Source organism: Brienomyrus brachyistius, unplaced genomic scaffold, assembly GCF_023856365.1.
Source record: "Brienomyrus brachyistius isolate T26 unplaced genomic scaffold, BBRACH_0.4 scaffold100, whole genome shotgun sequence".
NCBI lineage: Eukaryota > Metazoa > Chordata > Actinopteri > Osteoglossiformes > Mormyridae > Brienomyrus > Brienomyrus brachyistius.
Window position 1 is genome coordinate 61,779 of NW_026042375.1, and position 27,171 is coordinate 88,949.

The 27,171-nt window shown below is 42.8% G+C and overlaps 1 protein-coding gene and 1 long non-coding RNA gene across 9 annotated transcripts in view; both read left to right on the forward strand.

Moving 5' to 3' along the window:
* Window positions 1–2,386: 2,386 nt before the first annotated feature.
* Window positions 2,387–27,171, forward strand: part of LOC125727505 (death-inducer obliterator 1-like) — a 31,790-nt gene continuing 7,005 nt past the window's right edge. Inside the window, exons 1-13 of one of the 8 annotated variants that reach the window (XM_049004282.1) lie at window positions 2,387–2,521; window positions 7,978–8,126; window positions 16,612–16,716; window positions 16,940–17,753; window positions 17,898–18,216; window positions 18,304–18,510; window positions 19,263–19,494; window positions 23,825–24,419; window positions 24,562–24,721; window positions 24,986–25,102; window positions 25,246–25,398; window positions 25,951–26,161; window positions 26,575–27,082. In XM_049004282.1, coding sequence (XP_048860239.1) covers window positions 16,641–16,716; window positions 16,940–17,753; window positions 17,898–18,216; window positions 18,304–18,510; window positions 19,263–19,494; window positions 23,825–24,419; window positions 24,562–24,721; window positions 24,986–25,102; window positions 25,246–25,398; window positions 25,951–26,161; window positions 26,575–27,082 — 3,392 coding nt within the window. In that variant the 5' untranslated portion in view covers window positions 2,387–2,521; window positions 7,978–8,126; window positions 16,612–16,640. The remainder of the gene's footprint in view (window positions 2,522–7,977; window positions 8,127–16,611; window positions 16,717–16,939; window positions 17,754–17,897; window positions 18,217–18,303; window positions 18,511–19,262; window positions 19,495–23,824; window positions 24,420–24,561; window positions 24,722–24,985; window positions 25,103–25,245; window positions 25,399–25,950; window positions 26,162–26,574; window positions 27,083–27,171) is intronic. The other 7 variants (XM_049004285.1, XM_049004284.1, XM_049004286.1 and 4 more) reach the window with 7 other exon arrangements.
* On the forward strand, window positions 8,134–15,322 carry LOC125727506 (uncharacterized). Its single transcript, XR_007388786.1, has 2 exons — window positions 8,134–13,626; window positions 14,296–15,322. It is a non-coding gene; the product is annotated as an uncharacterized LOC125727506 (long non-coding RNA).

Consider the following 27,171-nt stretch of genomic DNA (forward strand, 5'->3'; position numbering starts at 1 on the left):
CTCATTGGTTCAAGTTACAATTGTTAATTATATTATTTACACGAGGATTTTCTAGCGCTACTTTGTAATTATACACAATCATGATATGAAAAAAAAACTTTTTATTTATTGTTATCATGTATTAGTACCGTCACTTCTGTTAATGTCAATGACATCTATTGCAGGGGTAGGCAGCCCTGATCCTGGAGTGCTGGTATCCAGCATGATTTGCATCGTACCTGGTTTTTGATTAACCACAATTGATCTCAGGCGGATAGTAACGTAACTATCAGGTAGGATAGAAAACCTGCTCGATACTGGCAGTCCAGGTAAGTTCCCTTTTGTAGGCAACAGTAAGCTGGCTGCGATGGACAGCCACCTGTTGCGGCGCCCAGGGAACTGGGGGTTAAGGGCCTTGCTCAAGGCCCCGCAGACGTGCTGAAGCTGGGTTCGAACTGGTGACCTTCTGATCACAAAAATAAAAAAATGTTAATATAACTGGTACGCAAGCACCTTTAAAAGCAATACTGCGGCAATCGATTAACGTAACAGCGCAAATACGTATTTTATGACCATTAGCGCAGATATGACAAGAAGTTACCATGTATTTTAACCTCTATACCGCAAATGAATTATGCATTGGCATATAAAGGTTATAATGCACGATGATTTGCACATAAACTTGCGTTCCAGTTATGTCCATCCATCTGTTCATTTTCCAAACTGCTTATCCGTCAGGGTCACAGGGAGTCCGGAGCCTATCCCGGGAACTATGGGCACAAGGCAGGGAACAACCCAGGACACCAGTTATGTCAATCCCTGTGTGTGTGTGTGTATGTATATACAAATAAAAAACACACACACTACATTGCCAAAACCATTGGGACACCTGTCTTTACACACACATGAACTTTAATGACATCCCATTCTTTAAACATAGGCTTTAAAATGGAGTTGGCCCAGCCTTTGCAGCTATAACAGCTTCAACTGCATTTGAGGTCATGCACTGCTGTTGGACAAGAAGGCCTAGGTTGCAGTTTCCACTCTATCTCCTCCCAAAGGTGTTCTATCGGGTTGAGGTCAGGGCTCTATGCAGGCCAGTCAAGTTCCTCCACACCAGACTCACTCATGCTTGTTCTTATGGACCTTGCTTTGTGCACTGGTCATGTTGGAACAGGAAGGGGCCATCCCCAAACTGTTCCCACAAAGCTAAGAGCATGAAATTGTCCAAAATGGCTCCAAATGCTACAGCATTAAGAATTTCTTTCACTGGAACCAAGGGGCCAAGCCCAGCCCCTAAAAAACAACCCCACAACATAATCCCCCCGCCCCCCAAACTTTACACTTGCCAGTCAGGCAAGTACCATTCTTCTGGCAACCACCAAACCCAGACTGGTCCATCGGATTACCAGACAGATAAGCACGAATCATTCTAGAGAATACATCTCCACTGTTCTAGAGTGCAGTAGTGGCACGCTTTACACCACTGCATCCGAAGCGCTTTGCATTGCACTTGATGTAAGGCTTGGATACAGCTGCTCGGCCATGAAAACCCATTCCATGAAGTTCTCTACGTACCGTTTCTGAGCTAATCTGAAGGCCACGTGAAGTTCGGAGGTCTGTAACTATTGACTCTGCAGACAGTTGGCAACTTCTACACACCGTGCACCTCAGCATGTGCTGTCCCCGTTATTTTACACAGCGTACCACTTCATGGCGGAGTTGATATTGTTCCCAAGTGCTTCCACTTTGTTATAATACAACTAACAGTTGACCGAGAAATATTTAGTAGCAAGGAAATTCCACGAATGAACAGATGGCATCCTACCACAGTACCAGGCTTTAATTCACTGAACTCCTGAGAGCAACCTACTCTTTTGCAAATGTCTGTAGAAGCAGTCTGCATGCCTAAATGCTTGATTTTATACACCTGTGGCTATGGAAGTATTTGGAACACCTGAATTCAATTATTTGGATGGGTGTCCCAATAATTTTGGCAATATAATGTATATGTAATATATCGTGAAACAAAATTAGTACCACAGAAAACCCAATGAATGTTTTGGTACAATTGACCGATTTACTGTGAATTCTAGGCACATTTAGCACGTGGCTTTAAACTGCAAATTAAAATACACATTCAATATCCAAAATATGAACACAAAATGCGATGTATTACACAAGACACTATTTTTCCTCTTGTTGTGTGTTTTGGACAGTATTCTTAAACGTATTATTTGTAAAGAGAGACACTGTGAAATTGTACCGTCCTTTGCCTGAAGTTTTTTACTTCTTTATTTCTTTAATTCTTGAGGTAGCACGCTCAAGCCAATTGCTCTCCCCCAGGTTATATGCATGCCTGTGTGAGTTAAAACGTACACAAAACACACCTGTATTTCCCACCTCCGGTCGGGGGTGGCGCTGTAGCCCGCCACAGTATTTCACGTCTCCTCATGCCACCCAATGCTTTCGCCATCATTCCCGTCGCGGAAAATGGAGGACTGAATGGAGATCGTCTTAGATTGTAAAACGAGCATATCAAGTGAGTCGGCTGCGTTTCAATTTGCAATTGGACTTGAAGGACGAGGGCGACAGACGCCAGACTTGCTAAAGTTAGGAAAAAGCGCGGGTTATTGTAGTGAGCTGATCCGCATTCTTCGTTTGCTGCGCGTGGCGTGGTTACTCGAGAGTATGGCGGCTTGTGTCGTAGCTAGGGAAAAACCGATTATCTAAAATGTACACGGCGTCCGTACGCGCGGTCAGCCGGTAACTCACTAGCTGGGACAGCTTTTGAAATGTTTAATATTTGAACGGCAGTTTGTTTCGGGTTACGTGTCTAGCGTGCTGTTTTAAGCCATTCGTCTGCTGACCTTAGCTGGTTGATCCCAAACAAGGCCAGTTAGTCTAACGATAGCTCCCCGGGCCGTTCGTCGGGGTGAGACACTGAAAACCGTATTAAACAGCATTCTGTCGATATGTTCCCGGCCTTAACTGTTTCTAATCATCCGGGTGATGTTTTATGTAAATTATGGAGCTTGTAATTTATAACGGTCGTTGAACTGAAATTCCTGTGTTGGAGACGTTATACCATAGGAACCGTGGTTAGCAAGGGGCGCTTCATGCAGTTTTAAGGTTATAAGTGGCGCCGATTCGCACCGTTTCGCCAGATCTGCTTCTGAAAATTGGTAATTCATTAGAAAACACGCATGAAGTGAGGAGTTGTGTGGCGAGTTACCGGCTAATGAAGTTTATACGTCGTAATATCTCATAATAGTTTGGAGGGGGCGAGACTGACGCGAGAGGGCGGCCCGCGTGATTCCCGTGTTTTCATCTTTTCTGTGCTACTCGGCTAACTAGCTGCTGATCTCATATTTTAAACGGCTTTGAAGTTACTCAATAAGATTACGTTAATGTGGCTCTTCTGCGAATTCCTGAAGTAGCGGCAGCTGGCATTTCATAGTGTTTTCTAGGACACGCGGCTTGGTGGGAGCGCCAGCACTACAGGTTACCGCGGAGGCCTCCGTCAGAATGACTGCACACGCTGTCGTAGCTTAAGTTATATTCGCGACCGTTAAAACAAAAATGTTCCTGTCTGGCGCAAAATAACTTTGCACATTACTTGTTTCCGTGTGTCGGTCTAGGTAATACTGGTCATATAAATAGTTGTCATTTAACTTAATTCCAAATAGTTTAATTCATAATTATCAAATTGACCCCGTTTATTTGCTTGCGGTATGGGTTTTTAGAGCCATCGAACCGAAAAATATAAAATTAGCCAGAGCAACCTTTTTCGATTTTCTTAGATTTACCTGCTCATTTGGCAGTTTCGCCTTGTGTGTACGGTTCTGCAGTGTAGTTCTGCACTGCTTGTGGATGTGATATAACCTCAAGTCTGATCTCGTGTGCTTTTAAGTATCTGCGTAAACAAGGCCAGTAATAAAAATAATGTAACTACTTAGAATTGATAGTTAGTGTAGTGGGATCATTAACAGAGGGAATCTTGCCCTTCGGGGTGCAGGATTATGCCACAATCCTGGGGGTGTTCCCATGAGATTTCTTTGTTTGGCGAATATTAATATTGTTTTATATGCATTTACACAACTTCTTATGTTCGTGAGGTTGTAAATAATGCAGCAGTAGGAAACCTTGTAATTAATCGCCAGTCCTTTATTGTAATTACTGCAGTGTTGAAGTTGTCCGATATATTGATACAGAACCTGGTGGAGTTGCGTTTTGATAAATGGATGAATTTGTTTTACAAATTGACCAAGAAATTCGTCAAGTATTACACAATTCTCGGGTCTGTAGACGGAAAACTGTCTTTTTGTGTTCGCAGATAACAGCGCTGCGAGCTCTTAAAATGGAGGCAAGTGTCAATACAATAGAGCCGTAATGTCCAGTGTGCCATCTAGTGGTCAGTCATGGCAACTTCACCGCTATTCTCTGCATCACAAGCTTCTATCACATGCCTCCATTCTTGAGTGAATTTATACTTTGCTAGGTAAAGTGTTACCATGGTAATGTAGTTTGCTGAATCGGGGGAATGGTGCAAAACTGTAACACACCATGTGCTTTTTGTCCGTCGTTTTTATGCATGTGAACTATTAGCTTATTGAAAGGTTCATTCTTTCCTTCTGAAATGTAGCTTGCATAACGAACGCATCCAGTTTAACTTTGATTATGAAAAAACCATGAACACTTTATTTGGAGGGTCAATTTTGGTGACATTTGTTCTTTGGGCTCATGGTCATTTTTGTCATTTTCCTTCAGTTTTCTTGACCTGTTAGTTCCGTTGTATGAGATTCTGTTACTTTACCTGCATTGTCCATAGTAGAAGTAAACCATTCATTCACGTTCTCGAAGGGTTACAATGTGTATCTGCTGAAGAATTGCTTTAGGTCGTTGCTTCCGCATTTAATAATGGGGGGCATCAGCTCTGTTCGGTTTGCTAGGTTATTCATGGTGTGACATGTTTATGGTTTGCCACGGTGCGCATTGTGTTAGTTGTGTAAATTTTAATGATCAGCAATATGTTATGAACAGGCTGCATGGCCTCTGTTCCAGCTTGGCAGCTTTTTGTACACTTTAATGATTTTCCCCCCCATCACATTCACAAGTTAGATTTTGCTAAATTTTAATTCCCGTGAGAAAAATATGTTGGTGGTCTACATTATCAAATACAATTTGTCACCAAAATTTTCTACCTAAAAGTTTTTTTTCTGAATTTTACTTTCTGCTTAGTTCACATTAAATACAAGGTGGTAACCAGTTCCTATAAAATGTCAGCAGCAAAAAAAAAAAAAAAGTCTAGACTTCAAATACATAGGTATTTGCCTTAATGGTCTTGAGCGTTATTTTGATAATTAAAGCCTTTGGTCTTTGCTTATGGAACAGTCTGTCTAGTTTCTGACATCGACCAGCACTTTTTCCTCCTCATTCACAAGAAAAGGAAAATGCTGTAGACTGCCATTAGTTATGGTGGAATATATTTAGTACTCTGAATTCATTAAGCAACCATACGCTTATGGCTGGGATATGAGGCCAAAATCAGGGTCTTCTCAGTTGTCTTGTCTTTCTGTCATAATACATAAATGCCTAAATTTGGTATATAACAATTAGTCAGTGTCTGTCGGAGGTTGCTCCTGCTCTGTAGTAGTGGAGGGAATTAAGGATTCTGTCCATTTGTTCAGTTTCTGGCTTTGTTGCATTGAGTTAAGACCAATCACATTATTAAACATTGTTGTGCACATACCAACCCTGAATATGGCACAGTTGACAGACTGGACACAAGTCTTACAGTGCAGGTTGTCTTCATGTGGTGCAGTCAGAGTTTGGGTAGCTATTTTGTTCTTGGAGCATCTACAGCAAACCCATTTTTTCCCTGTTCAATGTGTCATTTCAACCTGGTTGCAGAGGTTTAAGAAATGATTGCATAGTGTTAGAAGTCCTATTAACATTTGATTTCTGTGCTAGTAGTTTTTATTACTGATTTTGTGGTATAGAATATCCAAAGTGTTCAAAAAATAATTCAGAATTGCGACTCTAATCCTATATTTTAATATGTGGGAATTGATTAAATTGGAAAAGACAAATTGATCTTGGAATCAGCATTTTTAAAAGTTTGGGGTTGTGATTTGACATTTCAGATGAATCTAGTAAGTGATTTTTTAAAATCTTTGGCTTATCTGAGATTATGGATTATTTGGGAAATGCATTTTCTCTAATGTTTGCAAAGAACTCTTGGATTAATCTCTGGACATCACTGTCTAATACTAAAAATATTTGTCAGCTTTTTCTTTAACGATCTGTGTCCAGTTCAGATGCATTCTTCTAAAGCTTATTAGATTATTATAGATAAAGATTATTAGAACTCATCCTACTTTGTATCTGCCATTAGCCAAAAGGCTTTATACTCTGTACCATGTATTTGGAGGATGCTAAACAAGAGATGGATCCTCACAGGAGGATGGTGTAAACCAAGTGACCAGTCTGAGTGGTTGCAAAAATAAAAGCCCTGTATTTCAGATGAACATTGTTCTAAATCTAGTTGCATAGCTTTACAGGGAGTGAATTTAAGTGAATGTGAGTATTTTAAAGGTGGTTCATATTAAGGAGTAGTTGTTATCCTTTGGCAAATATAATTTCTTTTCAGAAATTTTGGACACGGGCTAGATCAGATGTGGTCTTTGTACTTTCATAATTTGTGATTTCCAACATAAGAATTAATTTTGCATTCAGCATTTTATTTTGTTCCTTTTTCTTGTAAAGCTCAGTAGTAAAGCACACATTTATTTCTTGTGATAGCCTTGCAGATATTAAGATGTAATATCATTTTCATGAATGAAAGTAAATTGAGTTACTGCTGTAGGTAAAAGATGAGTTTCAGTGGTGGGTTTGTTCTTGGAATTCATGAAATGGGTAGGTGATTGGGTCTGTTTCAATAATTAATCATTTTAACTTGCTTCCTATTAACTGCTGTACATTGATGACTGGAAATGCACTAATTTAATGTTTGGGAAATGGTAAATGCCATAGAGATTTGTCCAGCAGATTGACATAATTTTCATTTCCTTAAAAAAAACATGTTTCTGAACATAAACCCATCTAGATGCAGGGATAGGATCCAAATCACCATGCTGAAGTTGAAGTTGGATATCCTCTACAATTCATTTTTAGTTACGTAGTTATTTTATTGGTGCAACCAGCATGTAGAGCAGCAAGAAAGCACTTTTATGATTGTTATAATGGTGGTTGTATTCCCATGTGACTTGCCTCACATGCGGCATGATGAGCATTGTTCCAACTTGTGAGGGTGTGAGGTAATTTCATTGCTAATTTTACTGTTAATTTTACTGGATGTACTTAATTTGACTTTTCTGGAATAAACTGAACACTGCCGAAGTGAGTTGCTGTTGATGGTGTAAGTTTCAGGCCAACTACACTACCTTGCTGCTTATGTTAAAGGAATACCCTCTCTGCAATTTGTACTATTCCGCGTATCTTCGCTAGTCTGAATGCATTGCAGGATTGGTTAAATATTTTAAATGCCTTTGAAATTTGTCTTTTTTTCTCCTGTAGGTGTAGTCTTTGCTAATTATCGTTTTCTTGTCACTCCATTTCATGGCATTTCTCGCCATTGATCTTAATATGTAAAAGGGAGGGGCTAATTCAGCCTGCACATTGTTTTGGAAATGAAAGTAGGCACGAGTCCACAATTTGCTTTTGTATGTTGGGTCCACCTTTTGATTACTTTATTTCCCCCCTGGCTCTGGTTGTGAAGAACCAGATGCCCGCCTTGTTATGGTCTAGAACAGTGTTTTCTAACAAAGTCCTTTTGGGGGGGGGGGGGGCAAACAATCCACATTCAAGCACATCAATACCTGGGATTCGTTGTTGCTGATTGGGAGGGAGCAGAAATGTGGACTGTTTGGCCATCCCCAAGGACTTCACCGGTGTATGAGGTGCTCACATGCTGACTGCCTCTGTTTCCTCCTCTAGCTCCACGCTTAGCCTCTCCTGTATCAGGCAATGTGCTGCCAGCAGGACCAGCTTTAAGGGGAGCCTGAACATTACAGCCTGAGGACTGCAGGACTGACCTAGGTCAGCTGTGAATCTCTCCTCCTCACAGTGCACACACTTTGCAGCAGGTATGGCTTGGCCCCGCCCATCGAGTCACGCCGTGCTTTAGAGACAGGCGAAACAGCCACTATGTAGTTGGTGGCATTTATTCATATTCAAGTTCAGCTGTGGTCTTGGGCGACTGTCTCTTAAAGCTTGGTTCATACTCTAGTCCATGTGCGCTTTTGGTCAGCGGATGGCAGAGCATTTGGTATCTTATATTAATACTACATTTGCCCGTGGCCCCAGAAGGTCATGGTCAGTGCATGCATACAGCAGTGGCATTCCACCAGACCTGGAGAGGGCATATGTATTGCAAAAATACAAGCAGTGTAATGAAATGGGTAAACTTATGAAGTTTTAAAGTAGTATGGCACACTGTGGTATTTTGACATCTTTGACACAATTAACCCCCTCCACCCAGTGTGACAAATTTTATCAGCATGATTATAAAATGTTGTGTTTTTTGAAAATACCGTATACCGTGATATAATGTCTGGACAGTATTAAAAATTAGAAATGCAGATACCTCTGTACCCCCCCTGCAGCTTTTCATCTACTCTTTGTTAACCTCAGCTCTGTCAAAGTCAGTGTTGCCACCTATTGGAAAAACTAGTAAATTTCCTGGCAAATTTGCAGTCGGCGCACACTGGCGTGTATGATTTTCACCAGACATAAAAATTTGACTGCACACATGCCATCTGGCACAGAACCTTGATTACATTTACATCACGTACGCTGTGCGTAGACCAGAAGTGCGGATGGAAAAGTGAAATATCAATTGTCCACAAGTCCCAAGCTCATTAAAATCCAGTCTCTCACATTGTCTAACGAATGGTCTGCTGTCATGGACAGTGAAACTTGTAGCTGCACTGATTCTGATTAGCATTACTATAAAGAACATAACCATACTTTGCCAGCACCTATAATTAAAATGTGAAGGGCTGACATCTTCTGGTTTTGCTGCTGGCTTCTGTGGACATCGCTAAATGATCAGCATTGTAATTTGCCTTCCTATATCATGTTCTGAATCTTTAAATTTTCTTAAATGGCCCAGTGGTTAACATACGCTGTCAGAGAAGCAGCCTGCAAAAATGTTTTTTAGGCCACATTTTCGAAACCTTGATGGTCTTTGTGGCTGCTGTAAAGTATATCTTAACATGTCTTAAAGCACTGTTCATTACTTTCAATGGTCAAGACACATCAGCTGTAATATACATCAACAAACATTTCAATCATATGTTGTGTATTAAAGCTGTTAATGTATGTTAGGATGGTAATGAATGCTTGTTCCTTCTGAATACACTATGAATGCATTCAGTGTTTCCCTTAGGTTTAGAGCTTTTTTTTGGGGGGGGGGGGGTGCAGATGGACACCGACAGGATTCATGGTGTTCATTTGTTTCTTTTAATGACAGCAGTCAATATAACAATTGAACTAAACATCAGAACATATCCTCAAAGTGTGCAGCTTAAGTCACTGCAGTGCATCTTTCTGGGCTTCTGGAAAAAAATTTCTAGAGCCTCTTGATATGTGAAGTCAGAAATGTCTGGCCCGTTTATTGAGATCCGCATGCAGGCTGCAAGATGATCTCCTTGCCTATTGCAGATGTTTATCTTGACCTGCGAATGCATTAACTGTTAGACTAAAATATTGTAGCTGATAGCTTAAAATAGTGATAGTTTAAAGCGCAAAAAAAAAACAAACTCCGGCTGCTTCTCGCAGGAGAGCGAGTGTTGCCATGTTCACCAACCTGGGAGCGTTTACAAAAACGCAGATATTTTTGCCTGCTTTTCAGGTAGTTGACACGGCATATTTTCCGATGCGCGCTCTCTATCTGCTGGTGGGAGTGTGCTCACCTGTGTGTACACGTGCATGAGTCTGTCCGGAACTCCATCATGCGTGATACAGAGAGCAAAGGAGAATTGTAAACACACGGCCATGCAGAGACAAAAATTATAAGCTGATGTTTAAATAAGATAAATAAGGCTATTTAGTTTTACTAAAAGGACAATGTATAGACCTGTTCTATAGGAAAGGTAATCTTAAATGGCTTATGTTGTGATCTGGAGCTATATAGAAAATAAAATTAAATAAAATTAACAGCGGGAGGTGCCGTTGGGGGGGTGGGGCACCCCCCTGATATAATGGTGGTGGAAACACAGGCATTGAAAAGGTGCACTGAATGTTCTCTGAAGGTATTATAGAAGCTTCATGATGGTTCAGTTAATTTAAAACATTACTAATTCATATTAATATTTAATTTGTGCTTTTACTAAACGTTACTCTTATCGCTAACATCAGTGGTTTCGACAGAAAATTATTATTCTGAATTTATGCTTGTAATAGCTATCATTTTGTTCATTGCCAGTCTTAATGTACAAGTTTGTAACTGCATACATTTTTTGTGGTTCATACACATTGAAATTAATCTGTACATTTGACATGGGCACAACAAAAATTCATAATTTTATGTTCAATACAGAAAACAATGCTAATTTGGGCTGTGAGTTGGTTATGGTTAGTGCTAGAGACCTCAGACACAGTCTCATCACTTTAATCAGTAGTTTGGGAATATTTTGGTTTCCCAATAATTTACACCGACACTGGAGAAAAAGTAGTTTAAGTCCCAGACTCTGGCCTGTTATACCAAACTTGGATTTGTTACTGGAGATGCAACATGCTAACTCATGAGATGACATCATCTGAGTGTGCGTGCAATGGGAGCAAGGCAGATATAGCCTCTGCAAGTTAGTCCCCCTGTGGCGTTTAAGGTGCTTTTGCCAGGAAATGCAGATCAGGCTAAAATAGTATGGCTGTAGGGTTGTCTACTGCCACAGATCTGTGACCATTATCCGTTCCCGAGATTTAGTTAAGATTGGCGTTTTTTTTTTAATTCATTTTGCAATTTTTTTTTTTCATTTTTTATAAGCATCATAGTATTCAGACATGCTGACAGCTGCATTGCCTTTCATTTAACTGTTCCTAATTATATTTTGTTTTATTAATAATTTCAAAACAAATCTTTCTCCCTGCTGTTCTGAAATTGCACTGAACCCTAAACACAAAAGTAAGGTTTGTACCGAACAGTGAACTCTGTTTAACCATCATTGGGGTTTAATAGTAGCTGGGGCATATGAAAGAACATCACTCTGTCTTGGGGAATAGTAATATGGTGTGTGTATGTATGTACCCACATGGCCCCTGTTTACTCTGATTTTAAAATGAGTCTTGAGTGATCGGATCACAAGTAGACGGCTGTTTACGCCAGTGTTTATCATGTCTTCAAGGTGTCCAGCTTACCGTTTGTGCTGAGATTCCATTACTGCTCTGCTCAGTTATTGTGATGTCCTCATAGGGGATGTATCAGGAAGTATTGGTTTTTACACTACGGAAGATGCGTGATGAAATGTGCCCCAGACCATCTCAACAAGTGGTTTGAGTGATTGCTTCACGATGTGTCCTGGTGGTCGTTTCGCCGTCTCATCTAGAACTGTCCGCTTACTATTTGATCACCCAAGATGCATCTTAAAACCAAGTGTAAACAGGGCCATGAATGGCTGAACAGTAATGTGGTGTACCTACTAGGATTGTGTACTTTGGTATTCGTAATTGACCATAATTGGTGTCGGAATCTGACTGACCAGCAGTTATTGCCTTTATTTGGGATGTAGGCTTAGGCTACACACACAGCATAAGATTTATGATGTGGCTTTCAGGACAGCCTTGTAGCCTACGTTTCTGCCTTTTCTGTAAACGTATATTTCTTTAATCCTTCAGACTTCCAGCAGTCTTAAAGTTTGTGTTAAGTTTTATTTCAGGCTGTTTTAGATCACAAATTTGTCTTGCCGATCTTTCTTTCCTCTTCCCTGCAGAAACTTAAAAAATAGTCCCTCCACTCTGGTCAGCAAGATTTAATGCCAGCGGATTGGATTATCTGTATATTGTTTTTTTTTCTCTCCTGTCTTTACACTTTTGACAAAATTTATAGTGCATGCCTGTATGTGTGTTGGTTGGGGGGTGTTGAATTATCATCAGTCATCTGTTTATATATCTCATTATTTTTGACGTCGCCCCACCCTAGCATATCAGCTGTAATGTAGTGTATGTACTCTCAGGCAGTCGTTTTAACATTTTTGAGGGGTTCACACTGTGAATGCAACCTCACTCTTAGCCTCTGTCATCCGCTCCTAGTCTCCCTTTTTGTCCTTTTCATTTTTCTTGTCACAAGTGCTTTTGCTGATGCCCTGTGTCTTTGCAGTCAAATTAAGTGGGCCAAACGATGATAAACCTTTAAAGCTCCCCATTAGATTTTAATGTGAGGACAAGCAATTTCCACGTGTTGATAGTAGTGTTTCAGTGGACTTTTATTCATTAATTGCCTTTAACTGGACAGAACATTTTTGATTTTATCTGGCGAAATCAGATGCTGTCCCAGTCGGGGGGTAACATTGTACAAGTCTGTTTGGTACACACCTCCTGTTTTGGGCTCAAGGTTTGGTGCAATTGTAATAGAGCAGGAAAACAATGAATGATGTTTTGAAATTATTACAACATGCTAAAGCCATTAAGAACATTTGTAAACCAAATGTTTGTCGACATCTGAATAAAAAACCTAAGATGCTCACTTGCACCCTAAAAATTGAGAAAGCATCTTATAGCACCATGTATGTTTGCATATTTGCATATACACCCGTAATCCTGGCAAAAGTTATGGTGCTTTTCCACTGGCATACAGGAACAGTTTCGTACCCGAGATGCACTGCTGGTATTCAGTAACTGCACTGCAAAGAGACACTAGTTGGAGCATGGTTCCAACTCTTTGATTTTCCACTTAAGAAGGGTTGGCTTTGCCCGGGTTTTGTGTTGCGTGGGTTCGAAGAGTGACAGTGAAGTGAAACAAGAGATGCTTATTTACAGTCCACATGTTCACACAGTGTACATCATGATTTACTATCTGCTAATTTCCACTAGCAAGTCTGAGAATTGCTGTCTTGTTAGCATCAAACTTAAGCAGAATTCGTTACGTTGACCTGCCATTACAAATTCATTGTGTTCGGCTGTTCTAAATAGGTGATTTGGAGTTTTCAAGTTCCGAGTTATTAGTAATGCATCAAAAAATCTCAATGTGTGATGATACTAACAAATATGCTAGGGTTGGGCAATTAATTGAAAATGAATCAAATATTCCAAACCCTTAATCAATGTAATCTTGCCCTTGTCGGTTACATCAATTTTAAAATTCTGTTAATTCTTAAAAAAAAAAAAATAAATCTGTTAAATACACCCTGAGGAAAGTATTATGTACTGTCCCCTTAAAAACAAAGTACCTTGTGTGTTGTCACATAGCTCCGCCCTGTCTAGTCTGTAACATGGGGAACTGAAACACAGAGCTGACTGACCGACTCGAGCAGCTTGTACCAAAGACAAATTCTGTGTCCTTCATTTGGACACATTGTAGCTTTAGTGAAGACGACACCGAACAAATAGAAGATGTTAATGATGTGGAAAAAGTTTCTGCTACCAATGGTAATGCCACCAATCGGTTTCAGCACTAGCAATATTTAAAATAAAGTGATTATTTTAAATTCGCTTAGTGATCATGGTTTTAGTGATCAACCGCTTATATGGATCCGAATGCTTGGGACAATCAGTCCTGTACGTATACTGTAATTTGCTTGTAGTAATCAAGTAGGCTGCGTAGCGTGTTTACTGTGTTCAGGCTATACATAACGTGGAAAATTTAAAATAAGGTTTTTTTTTAACTTGTTTACTTTTAATGCCCTGCGGTAACCTGCTTCTGGTTAGCTACCTGGAGCTAATGCCGCGTGCACAGAAAACAAAACAGGAAAGTCATTTTGTCTGTGACACTCATCAAAGCTAATCATAAACGGCCAGAAACGAGTCATCGAGATGCAGTAGCAAAACTACAGTATGCTGTGTTTCATGTACAGTGCCGTTGTAGTGTATTGGAATTCTGCACAGTTCAGTAATTTGTTCAGTACAAATTTGAAAAGCGTTTGAAACGGCTGTACTGTATTTTGAGTCAAATTTCAGTAAATAGCGATGCTGTCCAGTGTTTCCCCTAGGTTTACAGGTTTGGGGGGGGGCAGACGGACACAGACAGGATTCATGGTGTTCATGTGTTTCTTTTAATGACAGCAGTCAAAAAAATGCAGGTTTTTGTCTGCTTTTCAGGTGGTTGATGCGACATTTTCGACGCATACTCTGTTCGCCGGTGGGAGTGTGCTCACCTGTGTGCGTGCACGTATGTGCACACACATCAGGGCGGAGCTGGACCTTGTGTGATACAGAGAGCAGAGGAGAATTGTAAACGCATGACTGTAGACAAAAATGGCAAGTGGATGTGTAAAGATATATAGCATGAGGCTATTTAGCTTGTTTAATGAAAGGACAATGTATAGACCTTTTCCATAGGAAAGGTAACTTTAAATGACTTGTTGTGATCTCGCGCTATATAGAAAATGAAATAAAATGAACTTCAAGGGGGGGCAGGAGGTGCTGTTGGGGGGGCGGGGTGCCCCCCTAATATAATGGTAGGGGAAACACTGCTGTCTTATTGTCTTATCGTGTGAAAATGTGTACATGTCAACTAGATGGTAATTTGCCAACCAATTGGTTATAATGATCATCCGCTTATAGCAATCAATTCATCCAGACAGATGTGATCACAAAGTACTTTCCACTGTAATTTTGTTTGCAAGAAATGCAAACTCTGTTCTACTTTTTAAAAGAATTTTTTGCATTGCAAATGTAAATATGGCTTTTTCATTAGACATTTTAATTTCAAGCGATTTATGCTTTTGAGTTCAGTTGTTCAAAATATTCAATGGTTCATCAGAGTGTTTCTGTTTAATTTATTTTAAAATATCCCAGCTTCAATAGTTAAGCATATTTACAGTACAAACCTTGCCAGTGAAATGAGGACAAAAAAGTTGTTCATTAATCGCAATCGAGGCAATTGTTATTGATTTGAAGTGCACGGCCCAGCCCTAGAATGTGCCCTTTTTCCTTCGGATAATCCATACACGTTATTGCAGATCACTGCTATCTCCCTGCATTTCACCAATCAGATGATGGGGATGCAGCCAGCTCTCGTTGGTCACACTTTCAGCTCTGCTAATAAACAGGGCTGTGTTCATGTGGGTACGGCTCAGAATTTACAATGGAAAACCGTCAGTTCACGGCTCAGTTTTTCATAAAAGTGGAAAAGACCCATATGATTGCAGGAGAAAACTAACATGCAGAGGCTGTTTATGCTTTGCTCCGGTAGTATAGGGACTTGAATGATGTCGTCCAATGGGTTGGCATGTTTTGTTTCCAACAGCATATGAGTTCTGTGTGACAGCTGACAGTCTTGGTCTTAACTATTGTCTCCCCGGTGTTGGTGTAGTTTTATTGGGAAACCAAAATGTTCCCCAGGCTACTGATGTAAGTAATGTGGGAGGGTCTTTGAGCTCTCCAGTATTAGTCATACCTGACTCGGCCACAATTGGCATTTCTTCTGCGTTAAATATCTACTTATGAATTTGGGTGTTTCCTATGTTCAGAAATGTGTCCATTTCTTTCATTGTGTGTACTGAACTGATAATGATGTAATTTATACACGTGCCTTTACAGACCTAATGCCAGGGATCTGACTGCATGTCTTAAAGCAGGAACTGGCTGCGTTTACTAAAGTCAGGCTTAGCTTTGGGTTTCTTTGAGTAGGTCCCTGTGTCAGGTTTTGGGTTGGAGTTTTGCTTTCAGTTCAGTTTGGTGATGCTTTCTAATTTTTTTGTGGGAATTCCAAATACTATAATACGGTAAATTTGTGTTGTGCACAGAAGTACAGTAGTAGCATAACTGTATTCCACCAAAGGCCATTTTATTGTATTTTATGGTAAAATGTGCCTAACATTAATAGAAATTGTGATCATGGATATAAATTTACAGATCCAATGGTGATTTTCTTTCTTTTTTTTTTTTTTAATAAATATGAAATGAAACATTAGTTTTATTATTATAGTACCATTTAAAAAAAAAAACGTCCTCCCCCGCAATTGCTGGTATTAGCTGCTTCAGTTTTGGTGCTAAAATTAACGTTGTGTTGCTTTGACAAGAGCGCAGCAGTATGCCTTCAGTTTTCCAAATAAGTATAAATAGATGGAAAATCCCTGTCCAGAGGCTTTGTACCTTGTGTAGGCTACTCCCATTATGACTTGGCTAATTTTCTTACACAAATGTTTTATAACCTGAGCTGAGCCCTTTGGAATTGCTTTCCAAGAAGCTCTTTGTTTTAGGGCACTGGTCACCTTTGCTTACTGTTATCTCTATAAAGAATGATTAATGAATGGCAGTCAAGATGGAAGCTTTTAAACGCTTCATTCGACTCTGGCTTTTAACTGTTAGACTTATAACGGATTTCCTGTATGCCTATCTTAAGCAGGCATTTTTCTCTGCTGTGGAAAGGAGCTGATTACCATCCTCTAATTTGATTCTTTTGAATTGTAGATATTCAGCTTGAAAATACTGTTCCTGCTATGGAGGGCAATGGGAGCCTGGACACCTCTGCTGCTCCAGAGCCAGACAAGGATCCTGTGGATGTCAGCTCCCAAGGTACCATACTTGCTTTGCAACTGTGAGGAAAGGCTTGAAAGGGGGAACTTCTGTGCTTTCTTTTGCAACGTGTACCTAGTTTGCTTGTGTTTCCTGTGCTTCTTCGTGTTTTCTTCCAAAGCTGTATAACTATTTGTCTCAGACATGTTCAAGGCTGTGAGTTAAATTATATAACCATGTTTATATGCACATATTATCGCTGTCTTTCAAACTACTTCAACAGCAGATGAAAAAGAGGAGGTGACCAATGAGGATGCAGAGAAGATGGATGACCCTGGGAAACCAGCCAAGGCGAGTGAATTTAAGAAGACCTGGGGCTTTCGACGAACCACTATCGCCAAGCGAGAGATGCCGGCTGAAACAGAGAGCCAGGACAGCAGGAGTGCCCCGGTCCGCCGCAGCGGCCGGCAGGCCAAGCGCACCGACAAGCTGGAGGAGTTCCTCTCTACAGCCAAGCGGGGGCGTGGTGGTCGCAGGAGTGCCCCGGGCCACCTAGAGACCTGGGACACGCCCTCCCAGACACCTACCGACGTGGAGACTGCGTCAGAGGCCAGCTTTGACGGCAACGCGGCAACTGACGAGCGGAAACCCGACAGTAAGGCAGTGGGCAGGAAGGACGCGAAAGGCGGCTCTGTCAGTGACGACGGCAGCTCGGAGAACGAGGACAACGCAGAGACTGTTCCCCCAAAAGCAGAGGAGCCTGAGGAACACGGCATGGGAGGCCCTGAGGCTGATGCACAGGAGCCTGTGTCACATGTAAGCACTGAGGAGGATGGGAAAAAGGCAGGGGAGGATGAGGCCTCGGAGCAGACTACTGCGGGCACTCCGGCAGCCAGCAAGGACTCCACTCCAGGCAAAAAGGCCTCTAAACCTAGACGGAGAGCAAAGGGCAGTAAGGACAACAAAGACGAGGAGGAGGATGATGATGATGATGATGATGACGACGACGATGAGGAAGAGTCGTCGGGTAAATCTGACAACGAGGGATATGACCCCAATGCACTCTATTGTATCTGCCGGCAGAAGCACAATAAAAGGTTTGATCTTTACGATCCTTTTCTTTATAATACGTGACATTATCTGCCTTGCCAGTCCTTGTGTCACTTGGCCTGTTATTGGTGTCTGTTATGACATTACCTGGGTTTTCTGTCAGTCAACTTATGCCATTCATCTGCGTGTAGGTTCATGATTTGCTGTGACCGCTGTGAGGAGTGGTTTCACGGCGACTGTGTGGGTATCACTGAGGCACGTGGCCGTCTAATGGAGCGCAACGGAGAAGATTACATCTGCCCAAATTGCTCTGCCCGCAAGAGCCAGGCGGCCTCCCCCGCCGACAGTGGGAAGCGGACAGCCCGCAGGACCCGGCAGAGCTCTCCTGCAGATCGGACAGCGCCTTCTGCTGGTTCGGAGGACAAAGCCAGTGAGGACTTGGGGATCAAAGGCAGGATAGAGAAAGCTACCAATCCAAGTGGAAAAAAGAAAATTAAGATATTTCAGCCGGTAAGTATATCTGCCCTTCTTCCCCCATCTGAATGTCTTTTCTTTGGAAGGCCTTTAATTGGTTTTGGGGGTATTTTTTGGCCTCAGGCTGTCGAAACAGCATCCCTGCCAAAGTGCATCGGTCCTGGCTGCGAGAAGGCTGCCCTGCCGGACTCTGTGTACTGTGGCAATGACTGCATCCTCAGGCACGCAGCGGCCGCCATGAAGTCCATCACGGATGTAAAGGAGTCCAAACCGAAGGAAAAGGCTAAGGTCAAATCTCAGAAGAAGCCCACGGCTAGAGCAGCTCCCAAGGTGTGGGATGTTTGTGTTAAAATCTAAGGCATTATTAAAATCCAGCAGTTATCTTAGTATCTTGACTTTGACTACGTCAACTTGAGGTGTAAAGTCATAGCCTTAAGAGCAATACATTTGATTATGTGCAGTAGCAGGGTATATGGTGCTCTGATTCATTATTATAGTCCGATTCGTAGAACATTAAACGTTTAAGACTGTCCCATAAGCTATGGGAATACTAATCTCCACAGTTCAGATTATCAATTTATTACAAATTAGTATCTGAAACCTGATTCAAGGCACATTTGTTTTTGGTGGGCAGACTTCATGAGACATTTCGACAAATTGTAACTTGGGGGGGAGTCACATGAACGTCATTAGTCGAGTGCTAGTATTTGTTCGCTGAGGTGTTGGTGCTTCCATGAAGTGTGATGGGCCCCACTCTTCATTTGCATTCTGCCTTTAGAAGTGATGTCCACTGATTTATAAGTGTAGTAGAGCCATATATTTAGTTCAACATGAATATTTAGTGTTTATAAAGCTCATCGTGCGAGTCACATTTTACGCCAGCTCGTGTACTTTTGAGTGCTGCCATCAGTCCGTTCTGCTTGAAGTTCAATACTGCTGATCAAATTCCGTTTCCTTATCTACCCATGATGCAACATTTCCTGCTTTCAGCTACTTCGTGACTGACCTTTAACACTAACGCTTAACACGTTAACCTGTCGGTTTAGACCTAGACTATGATCTCCATGTCTCCCTTTGTTCAGAAGAAATCATCTTCGGAAAGGAGAAATTCGGGCAGAATGTCCACGGAATCATCCGGCAAGGCCGAAGATGATGCATCGGACAGCGAGGACGAGGATGATGACGACGACAACGAAGACCCGAGGCCAATCGAGCAGGAGCCGCCAGTGTCTTCCTGGTCCAGCGACCATAATTACAATGCTGTCACGCCAGAAAGGGCAGCACCTGTAGCGTCCTCTGTGTATAACAAATCGTGTATGTATCACTTGAAGGTTTGCCACACTTCACCCTTACATTATTTGCCCCTGTGTTAAGGATTCGTTTGTGTTTTTCCTAAGGGACCATGACATGTCTCCGTAACCAAAAAAAAAAATCACAAATGTTTCTGAAGCACACTCCCATCACCTCAGCTGGCCGTTGGGGGGGGGGGGGGGGGGATTGGGTGGTTTATTTCTGTGGTGTGTGTGACGCGCCGTGGAACGCTTTGCCAGCGAGATGGTGGGAATGGGCGCCACGAGGTAAGTAAATGACACTAACAGCTCTGGTATGGTATTTGGGTAAGTATGTGTCTCATGCAGGACTCCAGGAGCACCTGGTACCGGCCCTCATCAGGTCTTTTTTACCCTGCTTTAGTCTTGGGAAGCATGTGTGTCTCCACGGTTTTACCTTCTGTATATGGAGAAAAATGATCAGTATTGTAGTGCACAAGTGAGGGTGTATGACCCTTGCAAATGCAGAAGTGAACTAGGAAATGAGTGAAATTCAAAGTTAAGTTAAGGATAAATCTCATTCTAAATTCCTTCTACTATATACAGTAATCATTATTTCCAGAACCCTTCCTTTTTTCATGTTGCCTTCCCTCTGGGTGTGGATGGGTGGGATTTTGTCCTAATTTTCTAAAATTGCCTTTTAACGTGACCAAGACGACGATCACCACGGTCACTGGCAGGTAGGTTTTACTCGTAAGCTTTTACTCGCGTACCCATGTCTGCATCATTTAATGCAGGAAGGGTTCCGGCTCACTGGTTTGGGCCGAGCTGCTGCCTTGTGCAGGTTTATCCTGGCTGTGTGGATCTACGATTTTAGCATTACAGCTCTGTTCATGTTTTACTCTTCTACATGGATTTGTTTCAGTAACATTTAGGATAAAATGCTTATAAAATAAAGACCAGTTTCACATTCTTTACATTTTAGCTTATTTATTAAAAGGCCTCGACCCATGCTTGTGGCCGGGGTACTGGGCTGGGTCAGGTTCGCATGGGGACACCTACCAACCCCTCAGCCTTGAGTCAGCATTGACATAGCCCCCTACCCCACCTCGTGCGGATCAGATCAGTCCGCAGATAGCGGGCAGAAGCCTGGAACCGGCTCGGTCAGGAGACCCGAGAAGGCCCGGCTGCTGTGGTGCCTGAGAACCACGAGGGAGAATGTGGACGAGGCGGCGGAGTGGACCTCAGGAAGACGCAGATGCAGTGGGGCCGGCGATTAGGGATATGGCACGCTACGCTACGCCACACCGTTTAAAGTCACTGATTACATTATGCTTGCACAAACGTCAGTCTGCTCTACTGACATTCAAACCCATACTAATAATTTTGCATATTTATACAGTGGAGTAATTCAGGTTAAGCGCTGTGCTCAAGAACCTTATAGGAGCCTCTTATGAAGTGAACCTGTAAATTCTTGGATTCTATGTGATTTAATGTGTGGCAACTTTAGTGAAAAGGGCAATATTGTTCTCTTGCAAGCAACTTACCGAAGTGGTTTTGAAATGACTGATGAATTAGACATCGGGAAGTTTAAAACGAAGAGGAGGAAGCTGGTCTGAATGCCATGGTAACATGCAGCAGGTAAAAAGCCTTCGGACATGTCTGCTGCCCATGGCAGTCCAATGGGCCATGGAGAGGGATGGCTAAAGAGAAGCACAGTAGTCTAGGCCTCCGCCTCTGGGGCATAAGAGAACTTCAGATTAGCCCTTGGAATATTGCCTAAGAAGCTCTGATTTCCCAAGACGTGCTGTGGGATGTTTGAAGGTTAAGGTCGAGTCGCCATGTGACGTTAGCTGTGTTTAGGCATTTCACAGTCCACTTGGCAGTATCCTGAACCTGCACCCTGTCCTAAGCAGTCATTTTTTGCGTTGCCTGTAAAAATCACACATGATGCCGATTGTGTCTCAATGCCGTTATGATCTTTGACTAGCTTATTGCACCCTATAGCTGAACTTGATGTAGTGTTAATCCAAGGCACACTTGATCTTTGAGAAACTTGAAGTTAGAACACAAGACAAACTGCCTGCTGAAAGCGGTCTGGTTTTTAAATATGTTTTGGTAGACAAGGCAATTATGCTATACTTGAAGAACCTCTGAGATTTTTCTGGTAATGTTATGTAGCATACTGATTCTTTTAGTAGGTGTGAGGGGAAGATAGAGCAACTGTTACAAATTTAAAACATTGTAAGCTGCCGTGAAACAAAAATTTGTAAGTAGTAATGAAATTGAACCCCGGGTTTGTTGCTGTTCTGTTTTTAATATTGCACTTACGTTTTCAGTGTTTGTTTTAGGCCACAGACTCATCTAAGCGGTACAAATGATAGGATCGACACGCATGTATTACTTAAGGGGTGAAACAAAAAGAATGCAGACACTGATATTTCCAAAGACCTGTCTTCTGTGATGAGCAGTGATTCCGTGTGTAGTTGGTGTTATGAAGGTTCGAAACATGGAGCACCCTTCATGGTAGCCCCTGAGGAGAGGACTGCATCGCTGCTCTGGGCTTTCATACTAAAACACTCTTCAACTTAAGGGCAGAACTTCAGATCATTGTGAGAGCAGGGTGACCTGGTGCTGTGGGCCTGTGGTACCATGGGCAATGCTGTCAGGTAGCAGCACTGCATCCTCCCAGTGACACTCACCTGTCAGGCTGTGAGGTCTTTTAGAAAACCCAAGCAAAATAAGTATTTTCACAGTACATGGCCTTAAGATGGTTTTCAGAGTGTTGTGTGTTTATGTCCTTTGGGATCTAGGCACTGAGGTTGTAAGCACTTCACTGAAAGTATTGGGGAACCCTTTTCACTAAAGGAAGGGGTTTTGACCCTAAACCTCCTGATTACTCAAAGGGTGAGTGCTGACCCAGATTAGATCTTGCTGTTTCTTAAATGGCTGTCTTAATATGTCTGATAATGTTGCACATTATCTTGTATATGTACTATGCCGCCAGTTGCCTCTGTTGTATCGTGGTGTACAGATTCATGTACACACACTTAACTCTTGAAAGGGGATTTTGGTCAGTACTTATCCAAAGTAAGTGGTATCGTTGTCATCCTCTTCTGTTGTTAATTTGGTTGTGTTGCCTCAACATGCAGCTGGTTTAGTTATTCGGTGGTCATCTTGCACCATCGTGTCTTGACAGTAGTGCACATCTTCTCACGATGAAAGGCCTATCTACTTTATCCACAGGGAGACCCGTTTATAATCATTTTTTTGTAGTGTTGCAGATGCATCGCATGGAATTAGTCCCTTTTATGATTATGGTTTGGTCTTTTCCCTTCATTCCCATGGGTACTGAGGTGCCTTTGTGCCCACAGGAAAATGTATTTGCAGCGTGTCGCAGTTTGTTTCTCCTTTCACTAAGGCATCTTGTTTTCCATGGTGCAGAGTTGATTTCTAGTGACAGTGATTGCAGAGGATGAAAGAATCCAGTTCCCATTGCGCAGCATACTTTATTATTGCATTGTTTCTTGTTAGTCAGTTTATTCATATAAAACACAAATCTGACTCGGAACTCTTGAGTATGGAAATTCTTTTGTAATTGACCAATTCACAGCTTTAATCATTGCTAATTGAAGTTTCCATAATTTTAGCTAATGTCCCAGTTCATAGAATTAAACAAAATTATGGAAGTGATTCCAAGCAGTATATAGGTATTTATGCTGACAGCCCTGAGTGCTCTCAGCACGTTGTTCACTTTTGTCTTGGAGGCTTTGAAAATAAAAAATAACATCCTGAAATTTGGTGTGTGTCATATCTAAACAACATTTGTGCATGTTTGGCAAATTAAAGTGTGTTCATCTGCATTGGAAATGAACTAATCCTTTCCAACACACAGCAATACCATGCAGTTTTTTTTTTCTTCAAGCAAATCATTTTAAATCTGTGTTCCAATATATTTTTGGTGAGCCTTTCAGTAATTTACCTGTACAGTATTTTGTTCGGGCGGATAACTTGTCATGTTCACCTTCTCTCCATCTCAGTGTCTACTTGTCTCAATTTCTTAGTCACCTTTATGATGTTTTATAGTAGTATGGAAAAAATGTTTGTTTACCGAGATTGTGATGTGGAAACGGCCATTCTTCATCTTTGCACCTTCACGTGAAGACAAATGTTGCTGCTCCTGTGTAGCCCTGGGGCGTGTCGTGGGAGACTTGTACACATTGTGTGTTCTATGTGATGTGGTGACGGCAAAGCCATGCCTTAAAAATGTTCCGTCTCAGGGATGCTGACATGGAGCCGTTGGGAGGGAAGTTTGATATCTCATGTCAGAAGGTGCTCACCATCTCTGCATTTTTCCCCCCTCTCATTTTAAAAAGCTGGGAAGGAGAGCGATGAAGCAGACAGCGAGAAGGAGACTGCCCCCGTGCGGAGGTCATCTGCAAGTTCCTCTGCCTCCCCCAAAGGGGGCAAGCGGTCCCCTGGGTCAGGAGTCCCTAAGATAGCCGCCAAGGGCAAGAAACACATCCTGCTACCTGCCAGCGGGTCTAAGGCATCCAAGAAACATGCCCTAGCCTTTGGAAAATCTCATAAATTGCAGAAATCCAGTCCTGCTCCACTTTCTGCTGCTGGTCAAGGACAAGGTGCAGGACCTGCCCCCACTGTATTGCCTCCGGTCATTGGTCCACCTGCTTCCCGGCACCATGTCACGGGGGCCTTGAGGGTCACCAAAACAACCTTCACTATCCCCAAGAAGCAGCCCAAACCTCAGGAGCCCCCACAGACCCTGGGCTCGGGGCCCTCATCGGCCCCCACCAGGCCGCTGCCAGCGTCGTCTACGCCCTCCATCTCATCCTCGGCACCCAGCAGCAGAGCCCCTCCGGCGGCCCCTGCACAACCTCCAGCTCAACCACAGCCCAATAACCAGATCAGGCAGAATATCCGGCGCTCCCTTACTGAGATCCTGTACAAGAGGTGAGAGCAGCTTGACTCAGACTGCAGCCAAACTCTGCATCTGTAAATCTGCACGCTTTGTGTGACTTATTCAAATGATGATATAGCTCACAACTCCATATTAGTTTATTTTTCATTTGTGGCTTAAAATGGCTGTTTACAGGGTGAGTGACAGTGACGACCTGACCATATCGGAAAATGAAGTTGGAAAACTCGCCGTCAACATTGAGAAGGAAATGTTTAACTTATTTCTCAACACGGACAACAGATATAAGAACAAATACAGGTCAATCATGTTCAACCTGAAAGATCCTAAAAACAAGGTTAGTCATTTCCTGAGATTATTTTCCATTATCTTGCAGTAGATTTTTAAGCATGTTGATATTTTCATTTCAAATCATTTTGACGTCCGTTTCTTTCCATGGACATGAACATACTAAAACAAAAGTACAAAGTCATTTCTAAAGCCAAACTGAAGCAGTCTTGTGTATTGAACTGGTGATTTGTTAGTACTGTGGATGCTCTATTTGCCCTGTACTCCAACATAAATCCCAACCATATGGATAATATGTTTGGGTCCTCTCCAGGGTTTGTTCTACCGCGTTGTCGGGGGTGAAGTTACGCCCTTTAGGCTTGTAAGGCTGAGCCCGGAGGAACTCTTGTCCAGGGAGATCGCCGAGTGGAGACGGCGGGAGAGCACAGAGGTGATCACTGTGGCGCACAGTCAGCCCTCCGCTTTCCGCTACAGAGAGTCTCTGAGCTTCATTGCGTTTGGCACCCAACCATATGCTTTGGGAAACTGGCGTGAATCCTTTCTGCCAACCACCTTATTGGGTGTTTCCTGCAGGTGCTGGAGCCCAGACCCCAGCCCGGGCATCCCAAGCCAGGAGCCAAGGCAGAGACAGCCCCCGACGTGGACATGGAGGAGTCTCCTCCCGTGTCTGATGGAGACGTATGTACCGCCGCCACCTCCCCGTCTCCTCGCATGGCTTCTGCGGCAGTAAGTGGTGCCTCTTTCTTGCTCTTCAACTTTCCACCTTTTCTTACTCATACTCACCCATTCACCTTCTTTCCCATTTCATGCTAACTCTCCCTCGCCGTGACTTTGGTTCACAGCCTTGGCTCTTTCAGTCTGGTTTTCTCTCGGCCCCTGCCTTCCACTCGGCTCTAGTTGATTTTTCCTTCCATGGGCCTAGTGAGTGATGTATGCCTGACCTTTCCCCGGTAACTGGAGAGGCTGAACTAAAGGGACCAAAAAGGTGGCTGCTCTTGGCCATTCTGATTGAGTGCAGTGTGGATTGACTCCCCTTTCATGTGATTCCTGTATAAATGGACTTCTGACACATCATACCAAGCCTCTCATCAGTAGTACTTGAGTGGATCCATTCATTAATGAGATGTTTTTTGGCATAATTACCTTTTATAGAAACTCTGCATTAGTTTATCCACCTCCATAATTTTTTATTCATCCATAAAACCCAGTTTTAAGTAATGTGCATGTAATGATCCTTTGCCGCATAGGGAGTTAAGTTTGTGATAATAAACCCTTTAGGACCAGGAAGAAATCAAACAGGCTGCCAGTTCGGCCCCAGCCGTGGCCCCTCCGTCGGCCCCCGCCCTTGCTTCTGCTCCGGTTTCTGCAGTGAAAGCCAGCCAGGAGGCTGCCAGTGCCCCGGTGCCTGACATCTTCAGCAGCATGCTGAAAGACACCACAGCAGAGCACAGGGCACACCTGTTTGACCTTAACTGCAAGATTTGTACTGGTAAGCACTGCATCTTTACCAATTGAGTCATACGAGTTGATCGTCTCATTCTGATATACTGAGTTTAAATGAAATTGCTTGCCCTGGCTAGTAAATCTATATGCTGTATTCTGTGCTTTTTTTCTTCAGTTAACAGCATCTCAATTTTTCACTGTAACTTGTTTTTTTTCTGGATTTTCTTTTCATTCTGATTTTCCAGTGATCATTTGGGTATATGCTGCTGTATAAATAGCTGAAGAACCCACAAGGTTGTTCTGAGTATAACGCCTGTGGAAAGATTCTGAAGAAACACGTCCTTAATGCTTTAATGTGGATGATGTCTGTGTGCCTGAGTCGGTGATTTTGTAAAGAAACATATGAAAAATCGTGACGTTTGTTGGGGTGCTGTGTTTCTGGTGTTCGATGCCCTGTAGGTCAGAAGTCCGCTGACGAAGAGCCTGCCCCAAAGAGGCCGAAGCTTTCATCATCCTCTGTCACCAAGAAGAATGAGGCTAGAGGGAAGCAGGAACCACGACCACTCAAAGCAGGTGCTTCATCTGGTGACGGAAACCCAACCATGGTCACCCTTCAGGACGGCGAAACGCCTCTCATAGACTCGCCAGCCTCCCCAGAGGACAGTGCAGCTTTGCCAGCCTCTTCTACGTACTCGTCCCTCGTTGCCCCTGTCACCATCCCTGCAGTGTCCTCTGTCACTATCACACGCCGGGACCCACGCACCGCAGGATACCGCCCCCTCTCGGGGACAACTGCACCAACCCCCACACCTGCCCTGCCAAATACCACTTCAGAATCGTCTGTGACGGAAAGCAAGCCAACTACAGTGCTGCTGCCTCCGCCTCCACCTCCTTCTGCTCCAAAGTCCATCCTGTTAAAGCCTGCTGCTTCACCAGACACCCGGTTCTTCAGTCCACCTGGTACCAGGTATGTCGAGGTCCCCATGAAGTCATCCAGACTGCCTGCCTCAGAAGGAATGATGCACAAGCATGAGCTACAATAAGTGATTCCAGGAT